Raw genomic sequence first — 20,653 nt, 5'->3', positions numbered from 1 at the left:
TAAGAAAATCAAGCTCCACCTGGATACCTGTTTAAAGTTTATAACACTCTCCATACTATTGAAAGGTATATCTTTTTCTTTCCTTTCTTTTTTTAAACTCTATGTCCAACCTGGGTCTCAAATTTATAAACCCAAGATCATGTGTCCTATGGACTGAGCCAGCCAGGAACCTCAAAAAGTATTGTTATTAAGTCAGAAGAAATTACTAATGATAAATTGTTTTATTAAAGATGAAAAATGATGTGATTTAATTTAATGACCACTATTCTTTATTGCAGATAGCAGTAAAGCAAAAACATACCATATGTTTCAAGGTAGAGAAGGATATTAACTCATTAGTGCTATGACTGAGTCAACAAATGATATTTTAAATTTATTTCTTTTAGGTTTTATTTATTTATTCACAAGAAACAGAGAGAGAGAGGCAGAGACATAAACAGAGGGAGAAGCAGGCTCCCTATTGGGAGCTTGATGGCCACATGCAAGACTCGATAAGGAGGGGATAGGGATCATGGCCTGAGCCGAAGGCAAGACGCTCAACCACTGAGCCACCCAGGAGTCCCAACAAATGACATTATAAAAGCTAAGACTGAGGGCGCCTGGGTAGTTTAGTTGGTTAAGCATCTGACTCTTGACTTTGACTCAGGTCATGGTCTAAGGATAGAGAGATTGAACTTGGTATGGGCCTTTGTGCTCAGCAGGGACTCTGCTTAAGATTCTCTCTCCTTCTCCCCCCTCTTGTGTGTGCCCGTGTTCTTGTTCACTCTCTCTGAAATATATACATTAAAAAATAAAAGTTAACACTGGGTTTGTTGATATTATATGGGTGTCTCCTCGAAATTCTTTCTGCAAGAACTTACCTACTTACTATATACAGATTACTTGTATCATTGTCTAAGCTTCAGAACCTAACTTTAAAAAACAAACAAAGAAAGGTTTTTATTTAATTTATTCATGAGAGACACACAGAGAGAGGCAGAGACACAGAGGAGAAGCAGGATCCTCGTAGGGAACCCGATGCAGGACTTCATCCCTGGACCTAGGATCACGCCCTGGGCCAAAGGCAGATACTCAACCACTGAGCCACCCAGGAGTTCCACTCCAAAACCTAACTATTATTGCTAAAACTATAGAACTAATTAACAAATGGTCAGAATTTAAGGTTTCCAGATATCAAGTTAATAAGAAGCTCTTTAAAAGACTGAATGACTTGCTGACTTTGGCAATTTTCCCAAATGACAGGAGAGGCTATATATCTTTCCTAAGATATGCCAGCAATCTGAAGTTTCCAACCTTTACTCTATCCCTACACCCTGTGGCATAGGACTCTCTCACATGTTGTAATAGTACTTCAATATAAGAGTAATGTGTAAAACGGGGGGAGGGGGGAAGGTAGTAGGGAGAGGAAGAAATATATATAAAGTAGTTCATTTAAAAAAATTCAGTGATTTTGATTCCCCACCCCAGCCTTTGGAAGTAGACTATGGAAGTAGCAGCCTTTGGAAGCCTTGCCTATATAGCATTATGTATTTATTTTTACCCTAAAGGGTCCCCTAAAAACTTTAAGGCATCTAGCACATTTCTTAATGCAGAAATGTTCCTTGTGCCTTATCGCTATCAACAACAGAGACATAGGTGAGAGACTGTGTTGCTGAGGTAAAATAACAAAAACATCCCCCTTCTTTCCCATTTTAACATTTAAAAGATAAAAGGGAACTCTGAGATTACTTACTATAATCCCTCATTTTACTTATTAAAAAAATAGGGGTTAAAAGGACAACGTTCTGACCTAAGGTCATAAATTTAAGTGACATAATGGAGACCTGCAGCAAGTGTTCTAGCACTCAAAGAGGTCTACCCATGCACCTCCATCTGTATTGTGTGATCACCTAAATGGGCACATGCATACATATAAAAATATGTTTTATTTATTCGAGATATAAAATCTTTAGAAGTTATTCCATAGATCATTTTAAAACTTACAAAGCAGGACAATTCTAAATTTAATCTACTCTTTAGGGCAAACACAGTAGCAGCAAACCCTGTTTCTCCTCTCCCTTCTTGTCATATACACCTACTACAGTTCCTCTAAATTAACTCCTTATCTTGAATGCTTGCCAAAATGAAACTCATTAACCCCCTCTTCAAACATCCCTATGTATACTCCATGCTATACTTTACTATAAATGCAGGGATCTCTGATGAAAAATAAACAGCAAAAGGATTTCTATAGCCTAAAGAGGGTAGGGTAGCAAGCTGGTTAACATTAAAAAAACAAACCACAGGGAATTAAAATGCAAGAAGATATACTAAGACATGTTCAAGTTGAAAATTCAAATACGAATCAACAAAAATATTTTTAATTAATGTGGGAAAACACAGGAGCGCATGGTGGCTCAGTGGTTAAATGTCTGCCTTCAGGTCAGGTCATGATCTCAGGGTCCTGGGATTGAGCCCCCCATCAGGCTCCCTGCTCCGTGGGAAGCCTGCTTCTCCTTCTCCCTCTGCTTCCCACTTCCCGTTTGCACACTCTCTGTCAAATAAATAAAATGTAAAACACACACACACACACACATATATATGTGGGAAAACACAGACCAAACTTTATTGCCCTAAACAACCAATTCCAGGTTTTTCTGTAGTGTATGCCCTTATCTAACTGTGCACATAAAGTAGATAGCTTAAAATGTATAAATGTTACCTATCCCATGTTCACTTCCAGGTTGGAAATTAAATAAATTCGCACATTTTCGAGGGGCTCTAAACTCAGCCATGTATTTGTGATCCCAATTTTTAAGAACATTTTTAAAAACTTTTTAGTTCATCATTCTGAAATGATATTTAATCATTCCTATTACCTGTCATAAACTGGGCTACAAGTGAGGAAGCAAGCAACCACCTATTCCTTAATAATTTTCATTTTATCTGTTTTATAAACTGAGCTCTCAGTTTAAAGCTTTGAAAATCACTCATCTCCTCTGAATGGTTTATCAAAATTTAAAGTGACCAAGTGATGAAATAAAAATCCTGGCAAATTTGGGGACTTCCAGTCTCTACTGTGGTTTACTAAACTCCAGTTCTTCCTGGAATGTCTTAATTTCTAAAAGCAAGAAAGTGAACTTTTAGAAGATAATAATAACCACATTCTGCAACAGGAACAAAAAGGTGCTTAGCTGACAATATTTCCTAATAACCCATGTAAATAACGAAAGGAGACATCCTCCAATTAAAAAAGATCATTTATGCAGCCTTAAAAGTACGAGGTATAACTAAAACACTAAAACACTCTGAATTACACAGGCATAGGCATTTGTCCCAGACAATACTACTAAATAACAATGTTTAAATTTTTAATCTTAAAGTTTTCACAAATATATTGTACAGCATTTAATCCCTAAGACTCCATATTGAAACATGAAATACTCAATTACTGATGAGGTTTCTATAGGAACTGCAGCTCCTTTTGGTGTTATGCAAATAGTTCATTAGGAAAAGAGTGGCAGTAGCTATGCTCTGAATGTGGAGACAATACATAGAAATATAATGAATACAAATCTAGAAGTTGTAACAATTTGTAATGAGAAAGAACATGTCTGCTTAAGTATCATTTAGATATTCAAGGCTATGAGACAACTGATGGATATGAGAAGTACAAAAGTGGCTATAGAAAGAAGAGCCCAGCAGAAGTTAGCAAACAAATATACAGCGTATCCCTCATGACTCACTCTGTCTTACCTGAGGAGGAGTAGGTGTGGAAGTGGGTCTCCCTATGGGTGGAGTAGGATTTCTGCTGCCACCTCCAGACATAATCTCCTCTGTTATGTCTTTCCCTCCCTGGTTAGGATCCCGAATTCTTATCTACAAGGTAAGAATAACATGGCATATTTAGAGACGGGTATCTATGTATATCTATAGACAAATGATGTGTTAACGATATAAACTGGGAAGCCTATCAAATATCAAAGTGATAATCACCACACATGACTTTATTTCTATCACAGAACTGTATGGGGTCATTCAAAGAAATTTAGGACATTATTTCTGACATGAACTAATTAGAATAACAAATGGGACCTAGTTGGCTGAATTTCTAGGTCAAAAAGGCAAAATATTAATGCTTATCTTGTAAGCACTGACAAATTAGTTGATTTTATTTACACTGCTTAACATAAGATTCATAAGTAAAACTGTTTTAGAATATATATTATTCTGTAGAATAAAGTTTTATGGGTCATAAATGGTTCTTTAATAAATGAAAAATGCACATATCCTTGTAATTAGGAATAGGAATTTATGTTGCAGATACCTTACATATGTAAGAATGTTGACTGCAATAGTAGCTGTTTGAGCAAAGCCATAGAAACAAGTTCAAGGCTGATCAAGGACACAATAATTTAAAAATTATATTGCATCTTTAAAATTAAATATCAGCTAGTAGAAAGAATGAAATAGATCTATATGTACTGATATGGAATGATCATTCAGGTGTATTGGTAGGTAAAAAGATTCAAGATGCAGAACAGTATGTATGGTATTCTTTCAATTTTTTAAAGGCTACCTATGCTTACAGCTGTCAGTGGAAATAGTGCTGCAAAGGAGATGGAGCACCTGGGGGGTCTGACTTTCCATCCTGTGACAGTGCTGAGACAAAGGCCCCTTCTACTATTACTGCCTCCAGAAGGAAACCAAGGTAGCTCTAGCTTCTTTGAAATGTCAAAGCATTTGCTAATAAAACACCTGGATCTGGAAGCTGTTTTGGGCTTTTTTTTTTTTTTTTTTTTTGGTATTTTTTTTTACTGGAGTTTGATTTGCCAACATATAGTAATAACACCCAGTGCTCATTCCAACAAGTGCCCCCCTCAGCGCCCATCACCCAGTCACCCCATCCCCCTGCCCACCCCCTCTTCCACTACCCCTCACCCCTTGTTCATTTCCCAGAGTTGGGGGTCTCTCATGTTTTGTCACCTTTCTGATTTTACCCACTCATTTTCTTTCCTTTCCTGTTTTGGGAATTCTTAAGTAAGATTTCTAACATCAGCTATTTTTCAGGTACAGAAAGTTGTCTCTACTACAGTTTTAAATATTGCTTTTGTTCTACTTTCTTGTTCAGTAAAATATATTATGCCTTCCATTTTCATCATCTTCTGTAATGATGTTTCTACATTCTGGGTGTTTGTCATATTCAACATCTATTATGCTATCTCCATATTTCTGAAGCATACTTTCTCAACATCAGTGTCCTGACACTGGCATGTCCTGTTTATTTTCTTTTCTTTTTTTCCAAAGTAGCTCTTTTTTTTTTTTTTTTAATATAAAAAATGGGACTGGGGAGACAGGTACACATGCAGGGGATGGCAGGGTCCCTCCTGGCCTCAGGCCTCTGTCCCCCAATCCTGCAGAGGGAGAGACGGTCAGAGGAAGAATGTCCTGTTTATTTTAATGTGTGCATAAGAAACTTGTATCTGATAATAAGAGCCCATGTTTGGAACTTTATTTTTATTAAATAAGAGCACTTTCAAGGGTACTGATTGCTATCATATCCCTCCTACCTGTCTCATCCTCGTGAATCTCATTTTATGCTATGATATACCTCCTAATGGTAAAGAGATTGCAAGCCATTCTTCTGGCAATGTGAATTTTATATTACTGCACTCTAATTTTCTTGGGCCTGCCTTAGTAGACAAAGGCAAAGCCCCTGTAACTTCTTAAAAACAGAATACATTTTCTAAACTCTATTTCTAAAAATAAATCTATTTCACAGGGAGGATTTTTCTTATTGTCCTTAACACTGTGCTGATTTTTCCCCTTTAAGTTCATATTTGTGTGCAGAGCTGATCAGGACTGAAGTTAAAGGACAATAATCAGTAGGTAAAAATAGATCTCAAATTTCTCCCACTTAGTAAGATCTTAGCAGAGTAAACCTCCTAGTTCTAAAGAAGGCATGATGTCATCTAGCATATCTAGCTCAGTGCATGCTGAAAAATGATATTAAGCAAATTGTTTTTTTATAACTTCTACTTATTATGTCCATATAAATTGTCTGGGTCTAGCAATAAGGATATAAACAACAAAAAATGGCAGTCATTTGTGAACTGAGAGGTAATGATTACAACTATGTGTACACTTATTTGACAAGGGGGTGGACATTCTATTTTAAAATAAAAAAATTAATAAATATCTCTTACTGTTTTTTTCTCTCTCTTGGCTGGAGGGGGCTGCTGCTGTGTAGGCACTATGATTGGTGCTGACTGATACACTGGCTGACTTGGGTAAAAAGGCGTTCCTAAAGAATTAGAAAGAAATGAAAAGAAGCATTCAGTTATTTTGTCAACCACTATAAGAATACTATTAGCCCTGTGGCTTTGGACAATAAGTTAATTAAAAAAAGGTAAAAAAGTAACAAAAACATTCCTCTTAATCATCTCTATTTACTAGCTCCCCTCTATTTACTGAAGTGGTCAAGGAATGATTCCCAAACAGTCATAAACAACTTTTTGTTAGCATCCAATATGAAAACAACTAAATAACCACCCCTGCAGACTGCCACCAGAGTCACCTTTCAAAAAAATGAATCGTACTACAGCACTAATCTTAAAAAATCTATTCTGGGGAGCCTGACCATTTCCCATTTCCTGCAATATGATTCTCAAGCAAGGGTCTGTCTTAATGTTGTGTGTGGGTTTGGTCAGAGGCAAGAGAACATATGTGATCATCTTGTGGAGTGGGAGCAATCTGACTCTTCTCCCTACTTACAGAGAACCACTGTCATATCATAGGGAACTACCATTTAGGCTTACCAAATGTCATACTGTTGGAGCAGAAAAAAAGGCTGAGATTAAGCAGTCAAAAAATAAAATCTGATACTAAAAGTCCAGGTTCCAGGGTTCTAACTACATTATGTACCACACTCCCTAGCTCCATACCTTTGCTCTAGCTACAATCTATCTCTACTACTATCCCTTGAGGACACTAGTCTCTTTGACATTGTTCTCACCTTTTGACAATGTTATCCTTCTATCTGAAATTATTTTCTTCCACCCAGCCCTTGTATTCTTTTTTTTTTTTTTTAAGATTTTTTATTTATTTATTCACAGAGATGCAGAGAGAGAGAGAGAGACAGAGACACAGGCAGAGGGAGAAGCAAGCTCCATGCAGATAGCCCGACGTGGGACTCGATCCAGGGTCTCCAGGATCATGCCCTGGGCTGCAGGCAGCGCTATACCGCTGTGCCACTGGGGCTGCCCACCCCTGTATTCTTAATGAATACTTTAACTTTTGAAACTTTGACTATTATCAAAATTACTATTAAGCCAGAGTACTTGCAGTAGAGGTGATGAGAAGAAGGGTCAGATACTGGATACATTAAGTAAAACCTACAGATTTGCTGATAGAGTGGATGTGACTATGAGACAGTGTCAAGGAAAACTCTTAAGGTTTTTTTTTTTTGTTGCAGCAAGTGGAAGAATGGAAGTGCTATTTACTGTGCTATTTATTTACTTACTGAGATGAGGAAAACTAGAGGAAGAGTAGAGTTTTAAGGGATAAAAATCAAGAAAGAGTTCAATTTTGGACATGTAAAGTTTGAGTTTCTTACTAGACCTTCAAAGGCAGATAGCAAGTAGGCAGGAAGGGACCCAAGTCTGGAATCAGATAATAGGTATCCATTTTGGAATTAGTAGAGTATGGACAAAATTTAAACCATGAGACTGGGTAACTGAGGAAATCAGTACAAATAGAGAATAAACCCAAGGATGAGATTTTGGGGCACTCTTTGCTGTTCAGAAATTACAGGTATGAAGAAAAAAACCAGCAAAGGAGATGAAAAAGAAAATCAAAGCAGCGGTTGAAGTATAAAGAATGGTTCAGGAATGGGGAGTGTGCATAACTATGTAAAATGGTGCTGAGAGGTCAACGGAGACTCAGCAAAGTAGAATTCACAGGTAACCCTGACAAAAGTTATGTGCATGGGGGCAGGGAAGTACATCCTAATTAAGGTGGGCTCAACCGTGAATGAGATGGAAATGAAGACAGTTGAGCATAGATAACTCCTTTTCTCAAAATTCTGCTATAAAGGGAAGCAGAAAAATGGTTTTTGTTTTGTTTTTTAAGATGGGAATTAAACTGCATATACCTGTATGCCAAAGGGACTAATCTAGTAAAAAAGAAAAAAAAAATGATAATGCCAGCAACAGAGAAGAGAACAGCTAGAGTAATAGCCATAAATGTGTACGTGATTGGATCCAGTGCACAAGTATAAGATTGGCTTTGGTAGAAGCAGTGACAGTTGAGCTTTGATAACAAGAAGGAAAAACAAAGGTATGAAAATAGTTAACAAGCAAAATCCTTGGTACATTAGTAAACAGTCAAATAATACTGGCTCTATTATGACTCGTCATAATATTAAGACTCGTCATCATCAACATCAAACCATCCCCACCATCCTCACAATAATTTTCAAGTGGTAATTTCCTGGAAGCAGTATGATTTGCAGTATCAGAACCCTGCAAGTCTCAATCAAATTTGGAGATCTAAACAGGGGGCACAGCTAGGATTTCAATGAATTCAATGTAAAAAGAGAAAAACACATTAGCCATGTTTCAAGTAGTACATAAACTATTCTCAAACTCAAACTTAAATAAGCAATTCTATACTATCCTATATATCACTAATTCCAAAACTCAGAAAACAATCCTCTAAAATTGGTTTCAAATACTGCCAGGTAAGTAATACAATCTGCTCATCTTGCCATATTCTTTAAACTAAGTGAAATAAGATCCAAAAGGTGAATCAGGGCAGCCAGGGCAGCTCAGCGGTTTAGTGCTGCCTTCAGCCCAGGGCCTGATCCTGATCCTGCCGAGATTCCAAGGAAAAAATATGAAGTCCCACTTCGGGCTTCCTGCACAGAACCTGCTTCTCCCTCTGCCTGTGTCTCTACTGCCACCACCCCCAACCCCACCGTCTCTCATGAATAAATAAAAATTTTTTTTTTTTTTTTAAAAAGGTGAATCATCCCGCTAAGAAAAAATCAGATTGTTCTAAGGAAACATTTTTCAGTCAATACGACTGGGGTAGAGACTGGCATATAATACACATGCAATAAATACCACCTGAATATACCTGGCAGCATAGGATATCTCAATAATGGGGTTAAACATAATTAGCAAAATATCAAGTCAACTGTGGACCCCAGCAGAGTGAGCCTTCTACCAAATAATGGTTATCTTTTATAAAATATTAATCCAACTTCTTATATAGTCAAAGACATTTAAAAACATTTATTTTGGGATTCCTGGGTGGCTCAGTCAGTTAGGTGTCTAAGGGCCCTGGGAGCAAGCCCTTCTCTCTTTCCCTCTGCCTGCTGACCCTGCTTGTGCTCTCTCTCTCTCTCTCCCTGTCAAATAAATAAATAAAATATTTAAAAACTAAAATAAAAACTTTAATTAAAAATGTGAATACTAAAAAAAAATAAAAAAAAAAATGTGAATACTTTTGCATACTATTTATCAATTAGGCATGTTACTTAATGACCCTGACCTCATATGAATAGAATGTAGCCAGGTTTATCTAGATCAGGGGTATGTCAACTAAAGCCATAAGGCTAATAAATCCAGTGCAATTTTATAAACAAAGTTTATTAGAATACACCCACATACAGTATTTAGATAAAATCTATTACCTATGGATTCTCTTTCACTAAAATGGCAGAGTTGAATAGATGCAACAGAAACCATATGGCCTGCAAAACCTGTAATATTGCCCTTTATAAAAAATAAGGCTGATCCTTTCTTCCCCGATCCCTGTTCTCAATCAGTGGTTCTCTAAACCTCAGTCTATACAGAATGTGTCAATGATATATGGCAAAATTTATACAATAATAATATTACTATAATAGCACAAATCGAGCCACAACTATAGGCTTGCCAATTTGACATTTTGGAAAGGTCTGTTACTATTTTGAAATTATTTCAGTCTTGTTCCTTTGTTCTTGAAACAGCCTTCCTTTATGAAATGCTATTGATATTAAATAGCAGTTTTCTTTGAAAGTCTTTGTGGCAAAATTTAAAAAATAATAGTCCTATATGTTTCTTCCTTTATTTTACTTTATTTATTTTTTTTTAATTTTGTTTGACCAGGATATTGAAAGATCTGAGAACCAGTGGTCTGGACAACGTTTAGATTTCTTCTCAATGGTAAAGCCCCCAGCACAAATATCAAACAAATGTACTGTAAGATCCTGAAAGGCAAGGAGACTATCTTAACATCTACATTCTACAAAATACCCATCATGTGGTCTTATACATTGCAAGTCTTCTAAAAACCTATCAAAACTGAATTTTTCCATAGAAACAAATATAGGTGGTTAAAAATGCAGGTCAGCACATAAAAGCTCATATTTATCCCATGATATCCCATAATAATCATAAGCTCAGTATACAAGCATGTCAACAATCACAGTATTTTTTTTTAAGATTTATTTATTTATTTATTTATTTATTTATTTTAAAGAGAGACAGAGCACAAGCAGGAGGGGCAGAAAGAGAAGGAGACAGAATCTCAAGCAGACCCCGCACTGAGCACAGTGCCCAACAAAGGGCTTAATCTCAGGACCCCAAGATAATTACCTGAACCAAAACCAAGAATCTGTTGTTTAACTGACTGTACCACTGAGGCACCCCAACAATCACAGTATTAACACTCCATGAAAACACAATCAAATTCAACTTTGGATGTTTGAACACTTCCCAACTCCACATACCATGGGGAACAATGGATGAATCCTTCAGCTCTTAGGAGGTGAATAAGGTGCCCAAGCCCCACAAAACTCAGGAAGGGTGGAAAATAAAATGAAAGGGGGAGGTAGAAATCACAAGATAGAGTGAGAAAAAGGGAGAGTGTACTAGTTTGAAGGAAAAGACAACGGGATGCTTTATAACAATGTAAATTCTCAAGCTTTTCTTTTCCTTTCTCAGTATCACTGTCACTACTAACCACACCTCTTTGCTCCCACCAAACACCAATTTTTTACAACTTGGGCCACCACTCCTAGTGTTTGCCTGGAAGTAATGTCAGTCTTCATGAGGTATTTATTTTTCTAATATAATAGGCATCAAAATATTTAAGAAACACTGATGAGAGAAAAACTGAAAAATTGATCAAATACTATTCATTATTTTTTCTCAACACTATAGAAACACCACTAGAATTATACTGCACAAATACAATTTTATGATCTTGGTTATTGAACTTTAGGATAGGTAAAAATATTGTTTGAGAATCACTGTTCAAGATTTAAACTGAACAGAGGAGCAAAATGCTAGTGCCCCAGAGTGAACTGTAAGCTAAGGACAAAGAACTAAGAATTCTGTAAAACAGTCAGTCTAACTTACCAACTCAACCACTAGGGCAGTAAGAAACAAGACTAGGATTTGTTCCTTATCAGTTCAGCTAGAGGAAGGCCCTCTGCCCTAGAGTGGAGGACTGCAGTGCTTTAGAATACAGAACTAGGACTTCATTCCTTATACTTTTTTTTTTTTTTTACCTGAACCCAAGGTTAGGAAGGAAGAGGAGGGAGAGTAAAGGGGGGACATCAAGATCAGAAGGAAATGAAGAACTAAAGTGGAGGGGTAAGAGAAGACGAGATTCCAAGGAAAAAATAGGAAAGTGGTGTTCTTGGCTTCTAGACCATAAGGCCAGAATAGCTGCCCGAAAGTAGTATAGCTGAAGGATCTCACATTGATGGGAACTACTGGATCAAAACTTTTAAGTCTGATAAAAGCATATTAACTACTATACACTTTAAATCTGAAATATCTGCCCAAATAAGGAAAATAGTCTGAATCTCCTATCAATAGAGGACTGGATTATACATTATGATTCATTACTAAAATGGAATACTATGTGGATTGAATTCTATAGCTGGGCAGCCCGAGTGGCTTAGGGGTTTAGCACCGCCTTCAGCCCAGGGCATGATCCTGGAGACCCCAGATCGAGTCCCACGTCAGGCTCCCTGCATGGAGCCTGCTTCTCCCTCTGCCTGTCTCTCTGCCTGTCTCTCTCTCTCTCTCTGTCTGTCTCTCATGAATAAATAAATAAAATCTTTAAAAAAAAAAAAAAAAAAAGAATTCTATAGCTAATGAAATGGGAAGATGTCCAGGAATATACTGTGAGATGGAGGGAAAAACCAAGAAAGTTTTATTTTTTTTTTTTTCCAAGAAAGTTGTAGAACATTACAAATAGTATGTGCCCATTTTTATTAAAAATTGTTTAAATATAAGTGAAAAATATGTGTTAATCTGTTATATTTTTTCTATAGGAATGGAGAAAGGGAGAAAAACTGGCTATTTCAACTTTTTACATTCTATATTATTTGCATTTTTCTCACTAACTTGGTTATTTTCATAATGAAAAATTAAGATTGCTTTTCTCATCTTAAGGAAACTAGGTAAACTGTTTTAATCTAGATGGCAAACTGCTTACTTGATGGATTTTGGATCTGTGTAAGAATTTTCCTAAGAAGAAAGAATATCTAGCAAAGGAAACAAACATCAACAATATCTGAGATACAAGTGCCCCTCAATATCCTGCTTTTTGTGAAAATAAAACAAACACAGTATATGTAATAGAAATAACGCCAAATATGTTATAATGTTGTATATACAAATCAGCAAAATATTGTCCTGCCATTAAACTCATCTATATCGTTTCTATATATACTGCAGTAGTATTAAAGTACAATAAAGAGGGCTGGCACAGATTCCTAACAGAATTTTAAGGACAATATTTTCTGAGTCAAAAAGTCATTTATATAATGTGTAAATAAGAGTAGGATTCAGCGAGGCAACTTTCAAAATTATTTTATATGTAAGAAGATACAACTACATTCCCACTACAACATGGAAATGAAAGAGAAAATGTGATTTTCAAGAGAAAATGTGGATTTCAGTATGTTTACTCTGACAGCTAATCTCATTTACAGTTTTCTATTAGATTAATTCTTGATTATATCAACAGACAATTTTACAATTAAACATAATTTTAATTGGGGGTGACTGGGTGGTTCAGTTGGTTAGGTGTCTTGACTCTTGATTTTGGCTCAGGTCATGATCTCAGGGTCCTGAGATCAAGCCCTTTTTCGGGGTCTGTGCTCAGCGGGGAGTCTGCTTGTCCCTCTCCCTCTGCTCCTCCCCCTGTGCTCTCTCTCTCTCTCTCAAATAAATAAAATCTTTTTAAAAATTAGAAAATCACTGTAATTGGATTTAAATTTATAGAATAAGTACAAATACAAAAGCACTAAGGTGGCATGAAAACTCCAAGTTCAAACTAAGTTCAAGGGACACACAAGGGACACTTCAACAGTAATGATAATATTCTAAATCAAAGCTGGGTGATGTACATGTATTATTTTACATTAAAACACATATATGTAACATGTTGTTTTGAAAAATCAAGTATTTCCAAGTAAAATAACAAGTTTAGTAAAGCCAGGTTTCATACACACACACACACACACACACACACTTGAGATATTTAATGGCATAATGAAGTACATCATTTTGCATCTGCAATTTCACAAGCAATTGTGGCCAAAGTGAGAGAAAGGTTTTCCCTTTTCTAGAAGTGGTAAAACCAGATAACACTTTGTCCCTTGGCCTATTTCACCTCAAAACCTAAAGGAAATGTTTGTGAGCTCTTCTAATAGCAATTATTTCTGCTGTAAAGGTTTTTAACAGAGACACTAAATCTCAAAGTTAGGAAATTGGTTAGTGGACACCTGTTTATCTGTAATAGATTACGTAATAATGAAGTGTAATATGTGGGAGAAGTTTATTGAATAAGTTATTTTTATTACTCTTTAACTTAGTACAGGTTCATAAACAAAGTACAAACATGGCACTTACTTCTCTATATTAAAAACATCTGTGATTTTTCAAGGCATTCTCATTTCACTAATCCTCAAAAACATCCTTTTTTTTAAAGATTTTATTTATTTATTCATGAGAGACACAGAGAGAGAGGCAGAGACACAGGCAGAGGGAGAAGCAGGCTCCATGCAGGGAGCCTGATGTGGGACTCGATCCTCGGTCTCCAGGATCAGGCCTTGGGCCGAAGGCGGCACTAAACCACTGAGCCACCTGGGCTGCCCCTCAAAAACATCATATGACAGATTTGTCACAATTTTACAGAAAAGGAATCATAGGGATACTGAGTTATATTCAGTCATCCCACCTCAACAGCCTACAGTTACTATTTCAGGTGACAGGGCAGTAGTGAACAAAACAATGAAATTCCTTGTTTTTGTGGATAGTACATTCTACTAGGAAAACATTAAACATTTTGGTAAATAGTGCTGAATGTTTATACTGTACTATATTTATATAAAAAAATCTGTGCATAAGTGGATCCACACAGTTCAAACCAGTGATGTTCAACAGTTTTATATTTATTCCATCAGCAAAAATCCAGGTAATGATGAGTTGGCTGCAGATTCAGAACCTTGAGACATGGGTTTTTTGCAACAGAATTACCAACTCTTTCAGGAGTCATTCATTAACTAAATATACTCCTGTAATACTCTTTCCTTGTAAGTCACTAAAATGCTTTCCATTTAGAATGTTTGCAACATTTAAAAATCCTTTATAACACTGACTAAACTGATTGGCCAAACAAGAAAAAGAAATAAACACAACAAACTACCAAATATTGCCCAATATTTCATACATACCATAAGCATTGGGGAAGTCCCCAGGTCCTGGTCCAGGATAAAAAGGCCCGGGTCCTGGAGGTTGAACTGGATACTGTTGTGGGGGCCCGACATAAGGAGGACCACTATGACGGTACTAGAAAAGAGAAGTTAAAGACATTTATAAATAATGTGGTAGTAGCTTACTATTAAAAAAAATAGTTTTGTGTGTGTGTATATATAGAAAAGAATTAACTGAAATAAGGTAAAAACATCTGATTAAATACTTTCAAAAATGCTTGCGATCCAGATGCATAAGGACAAAGAGAAAGAGGTGCATTACATAAAATCATACAGCAAATCAATGCACAGACAGACATCTTCTCAGTGTAAAATTATTTTAAGGTGATAGTTTTCAATGAAATTGAAAGATATCACAGGAACAGCATAATTACTGAGTCTGTTTTAGAGCAGATGGATATGGGGAAGGATTGGGGTAAAAGCTAAAAGATAAAAATAATTACTCTAACATCTTAGAAAAACTTAAGAGATGTAGAAATATCTCCTTACAATATTTCGGAAAATGACAAAATGGCTAGACTTACAACCAACAAAAAAGTTCACATATCACTAAAAACCAATGCCATCATCCACCATCCCTGCCTCCTCTGATGAGAATTTGGGTTAATCCCCACTCTACTGCTGGACCACACAGACTTGAGAGATACTTTACCTGCGGGATACAGTACTGAGGACCCTGCGGCACTGGGTACGGCATGGGCAGATGGTTAACCATCATGATGTGCTGATTGGCCTGATACACTGCAGTGGGTGTCTGTGCACCAGGACGAATGGAAGGACTGCTGTTCGGGATGGTAGCTCTAGGAGGCTGTATCTGAGGCCTCTGAAAAAACTGAGGAGGGGGGAAATATTTATTTATTTTTTTTACAAAGAGGAATATGTAAATTTTACTATTTTGAGCTTTCTCATTACCAACTTGAATTGGAAATACATTATACATGAAAAGAGACTAAACTGCCTGTGGCTGGGATCACTAAAAATATTGTACGCTAGGCACACTAAATAAAGTTTTGTTCCATGCTGTCACACGTATGAAAACGGTAGGGCAGTCTCACTTTCAAAATGAAGTCTCAGCTAATTTAAATGAAAGATTATATACCATAATTACTATTTTTAAAGTATGTGATAAAATATAACAAAAGGAGTAGCTTATGTCTAATAAAAGTTGTTCTACTGTATAAAAGCACTTATTCTTTCAGTAAGAGTAGGTAGCTTATAAGAACTTATTAAAAATTTAAAACAGCCCCTTAAAAACTACCATTTAAGTAATTTATAAAATATTTCTGGACATAAGGATTTTCATCTCAGTCTATCAGAGTCAAGTTAAATTAAAACTATAAGTAGAGTTGCCACATTCTGATTTGTCACACGATGGGAATGGCCTTCCTTTTTCTAAAACATGGAAAACCCATATTTACTGAACCCAATTTTGCTTTCGTGAATAACAGTATGTAATAAAAGTGGAAAATCTAGATAGACTCAAGAATGGTCTGGAAGGAGCAGAAGTCAAATTTATCAAATGGCGGCCAGTATCTGATTATTTATGGCTCTCACTGCAGGCTTAAAAGCCTTGAAACAATACACCAAAAGTAAATTCCCACCGTGAATGCACGTATATTCATCAGCAAACAGTCAATCTCATTGTAATAATAAGAAGGGAATAGAGTAATAAAAGAGGCCATGCAGAACCAGTAGTTGTTACCTGGATGGGTCTGAATCCTCCCTTCAATTATGAAGCAAGAAAGCAGCAGGAAACAGAAAGAAAGCCAATGGAAAAGCTTATAGATCAGTAGGAAGGGGTAGGACATAGCATGCAGCTCAACAAAAATATCTTTCTATTTAGTAATAATAGGAGAAGAAGGAAGATTAGAAAATCAGAATGACAATTCTCCACTTGAGAATTCAAGGACACATGGAATTGAAGAATTGAATCACACTTAATTGAATATAAATAAACCCAGTGGCAAAAATATTCTTATAGTAGCCACAAGTTATAAAGCTTGAAAGGATATGTCAGATTCCTGTTCTTGGCTACACAGACATCCATTTTGTGAATTGGCATTAGTTTTTTAGCTTCTCTATGATCCACTCTCCATCTTTAATGGAGAAAAGAGTTAATAATCAAAGTGTCATTCATTATTTTAAAGTTTGTAAATGTCCTAAGAAATAACTAAACTTTTGAAAATATATCAGACCCTTCAGGACAGAAACCTGCTCTTCTCAACTAACACAGCGTATAAAAGGCCACTTAAAGCTTTAAGATGGGGAAATATAAAACTAGTCTTAAAATGTGGTCTAGCTCCAAAATCTCTTGAGTTGTCTCACAATTCCAGACATGAGCATTGCTATTGGTCCAAATAAAGGCAAGGATGAGCTTTGGGCCCACTCAAGTCTGTCTTAATCTTGAGTGTCAAGCTACCCATACATGGTAAAAGAAATAATTTTTTATCTTATGCTGAATTGGAAGAATTAGGATCCAACATCCAAGGCTCATCCCCATTTGAAAGGCCTTCACAACCCAGGACAAAGAAAGCCCTAAAGAGTTAAGTCACAGAAAAGCAACAGACAGTACAGCAGGAGAATGGAGTGGATGGGGGAACCAGATGGGGAAGACCATAGAGAGTAGTAGTTGATGGAGATGAAAAGAAGACACAAGAAGCAAAGTTGCTAACACAGGAACCTGAGCAGAGACATACACAGCAATAGTGTCATGTTTTTTCCATTGGCACAGTTTTGGTAACAGACACAAGAATTTCTGTTGGCTGCAACCAAGAACACTGAACTAGTAAACTTTCCACCCTACACTTCACTTCTCATAAGTACACAGCAGATAGAATCTATTATTCATCAACCTATTATTCATATGAGCTGTAAACACATTTCATGAATGAACTTAAACATTTTTATAACTTGGTTAATATGGCAGGAGCCACAAAACTCTTACAGGCCTCAAGGAGAGGACAGTCATTCATCTGCTCAACTTCATGAGCATTACTCCATGCTGGATGCAGTGGACAGAAATCTTACTCCTGTAAGATACTTTTCCACCAACTCTAGAGGGCAGCCAAGACAAGGAGAGTATCAAACACAAGTGAAGATCCACTGTATTTATATTATCATTAAATTTTGTCAGAGTACTTACTGACTGAATAGACATGGTTTTATTAACTTGTGTAGAGCAAGAAAAGCATATATGGGCAAAGTTTCCCCACAAGTCTAACAGTTTACTATATGTGAATCCTTTTCCTGGCAATGGTTTCCAAATCCTCCACCAGGGTTTTTAACTCCTGTTTACCACAGCTGAGAATACAGCTTATTCAAGAAGGATTCAGAAGCCTGTTTTCTTCAGTTGTTTTGAAAGAAAAACAAGTGTTTCTGATGATACGGCTAATATTAATAAACACCTGAATCCAGGAAAATACCAAATTTATGGTTACATGGACATGCAATTTTTTTAAAAAAACTAAGACTTCAGCTTTGAAGCAATGAAGAAAAGTGTATTCATATATGTACATTAAATAATACTGAAGATTTATACAGCACTTACTAGCTACCAGGTACTGCTCTAATCATTTTACATATATGCTAAATTATTCTCACAACAAATCTCTAAGGTGGGTAGTATTATTAACACCCCCATTGGATATATGGGGAAATTGAGGGACAGAGAGACTAATTTACTAAAGGTCTCCCATCTGTAATTTAAACACAGTCAGGTTTAGGTCTATAACTTTAACTGTTACACACTCTACTTCTCATAAAATGGAATACTCCTTATATTTTCAAACAATTGTTGCCAATAAGAAGAAATGTTTTCTAAGGCTGAAGGGATATGGTGAGATCTTTATCCAACTACACTAATGAGTGGCATATCCCTCAATCATAGCTGATTCCTAGTAAGAAAAATGTTCCATCAATTACTTTATAGAATCCATGATTATTATTAAGGAAAATAAATTTCTAATTCTTGCAAGACTGTAATTCTTTACCTCCCTTAAAGTAACTGACACCTTTTCCTATGCTTCACATCCTTGGAACAACATTTACATCCTAGGTACAACAGAACTACTATTACTCGAACTCACTGTAGTAAGATTTTTATAGGGACAGGCTCTCTGGAGCTTATTTTTCCCCTTTAGAAGTTCCCTCCTTCTCCCCAACCCCTCCTCCTTCTCTCTCTCTCTCTCTCTCTCTCTCTCTCTCACACACACACACACACACACTCACACACATATAACTACACGAGATTCTAATATATAGGGCTAGAAAAGGTGTAATGGCTGGAAAGGCAAAGAAATCAAAAGAAATGGATTCTCTTTTTTGTATTCTCTCTTAACCATTCAATTGTGAATTTAGCATTAGATTTAATAATGATGCAGGAAATTAAAAATCCGTGGGTAGGCATGGCAGCAAACTACAGGTTATTAAAAAGAACATATGAACGTGAATGAGCCTTCTCAAACTGTTTGCAATGCTTCTGAATTCCTTTTTCTCTTCACTGATCAAACTCTCCTGGATACTGGATGTAAGGACAGTACAGGACATTTAGTCTAACCACATATCTACAGTTTAAATCTCTTATTTGACATGCCCTTTGGGTTACAACTGAACAACTGAACAACTGAAGGTACAAATTCCAGTATATTATTAAATGGTGTTCTGACTTTCCTTCTACTGGCTCCAAATTTTTCTCTTTGCATCACCTTCCCTTTGGTCCAATAAATAGTCCTAAAAACACATCAAAGTCAAATCCTTCTTCTACAGAAGTGACAGATCTCTAAGTTATGTGAAGACAGCCATCACTGCCAACTTTTATACCAATGTCTTTTTTTTTGTTCTAAGCCAATCACTACCATCCATGCCCTGTCCCTCCAACCAAGATGTTGAATTCCCTCTTCAGCTTTCTCTCAGTATGGTCCCACAGTTCAGTTTCACTAAAGAGAAAATCAAACACAAACATCCAGATGGTGTCTGCCCAGAATGTACCTGGGCTCACTCAATAAATTTATCTGTGCAAAATGAAAGAGCAACATCTCTCTCTTACTCTGGCTGACTACATTTCCATTAATAAAACCAAGAATAACAGAGGCTCTTTTGTCAACCACATTTTACTACTGATTGGTGCTGAGTTACAATCTTGTAAAACCCTTAAGTCTTCTTTATATACAACCTGGCAATAAGTCATGCTCTTCACTTTTGTATGTACTCTTAGAGTTATGTAATCAGGTTCAGATAGGGAATCTTGTATGTTATTCCTTTGAAAATATATCTAACAAAAAAGAAAAAAGAAAACATATCTAGCTAATTTAAACCCATCATTTCAGACTGTACAGATACTTCTGGATTCAAATGTATGATACAATGTCAAAACTGTATAACCATCAGCAAATCTGACAGGGATGTCACTAACCCAAGTCATTGATGAAAAATGTTGAAAAAGGCTAGGTAGAGAAGGGAGGAATCATGTATAAGAGAAGTATCATTTCCAATCTTGATTTCAATTTGTTTTAAGTCTTTTATCTTACAATGGTCCACTAGCATGCCAGGGGAATGGCAAGGGAAAGCAACAGCCCTCATTTGAGGTGGTACTTTGGGCAGCTTTCCCAAAGGGCTAGGGTACATTTAAAACAGAGGCTGAATTTAAAGTACTCATGATAGCTGACTTTCACTAAAACACTCTAGAAACCAGAAGGAAAATGTTGCATTTTAGAAAATCCTTCTAAAGGTGTGATAATTATGCCATTACCTAAAGTTTCCTGGCTAATAACATTAGTAATAAATGCTTTTTGAAGATGTTGGTAATTATATCACTTCTCATGACTTCACTCTTTCTAAAATCATCAAAAGACAGTTATCTCTAAAAAAAAAATTTTAATTAGACATTCCGTGAAA

At 36.3% G+C, this 20,653-nt stretch overlaps 1 protein-coding gene across 27 annotated transcripts in view; it reads right to left on the bottom strand.

Annotated features, from left to right (window-relative positions):
* EIF4G3 (eukaryotic translation initiation factor 4 gamma 3) overlaps nucleotides 1-20,653 on the bottom strand; it is a 330,571-nt gene that overhangs the window by 120,190 nt on the left and 189,728 nt on the right. For 17 of the 27 annotated variants that reach the window (XM_072827981.1, XM_072827975.1, XM_072827978.1 and 14 more), the window contains 4 exons: nucleotides 15,414-15,593; nucleotides 14,723-14,837; nucleotides 6,186-6,283; nucleotides 3,736-3,858 (listed from right to left, as the gene is read on the bottom strand). In XM_072827981.1, the coding sequence (XP_072684082.1) occupies nucleotides 3,736-3,858; nucleotides 6,186-6,283; nucleotides 14,723-14,837; nucleotides 15,414-15,479 (402 nt within the window). In that variant the 5' untranslated portion in view covers nucleotides 15,480-15,593. Of the gene's footprint in view, nucleotides 1-3,735; nucleotides 3,859-6,185; nucleotides 6,284-14,722; nucleotides 14,838-15,413; nucleotides 15,594-16,463; nucleotides 16,485-20,653 lie in introns of all 27 variants that reach the window. The other 10 variants (XM_072827973.1, XM_072827976.1, XM_072827970.1 and 7 more) reach the window with 1 other exon arrangement.

The sequence above is a fragment of the Canis lupus genome, chromosome 5 (assembly GCF_048164855.1).
Source record: "Canis lupus baileyi chromosome 5, mCanLup2.hap1, whole genome shotgun sequence".
NCBI classification, from domain to species: Eukaryota; Metazoa; Chordata; class Mammalia; order Carnivora; family Canidae; genus Canis; species Canis lupus.
Note: the sequence above shows the minus strand (reverse complement) of the source record. Positions and strands in the feature narration are given on the sequence as shown.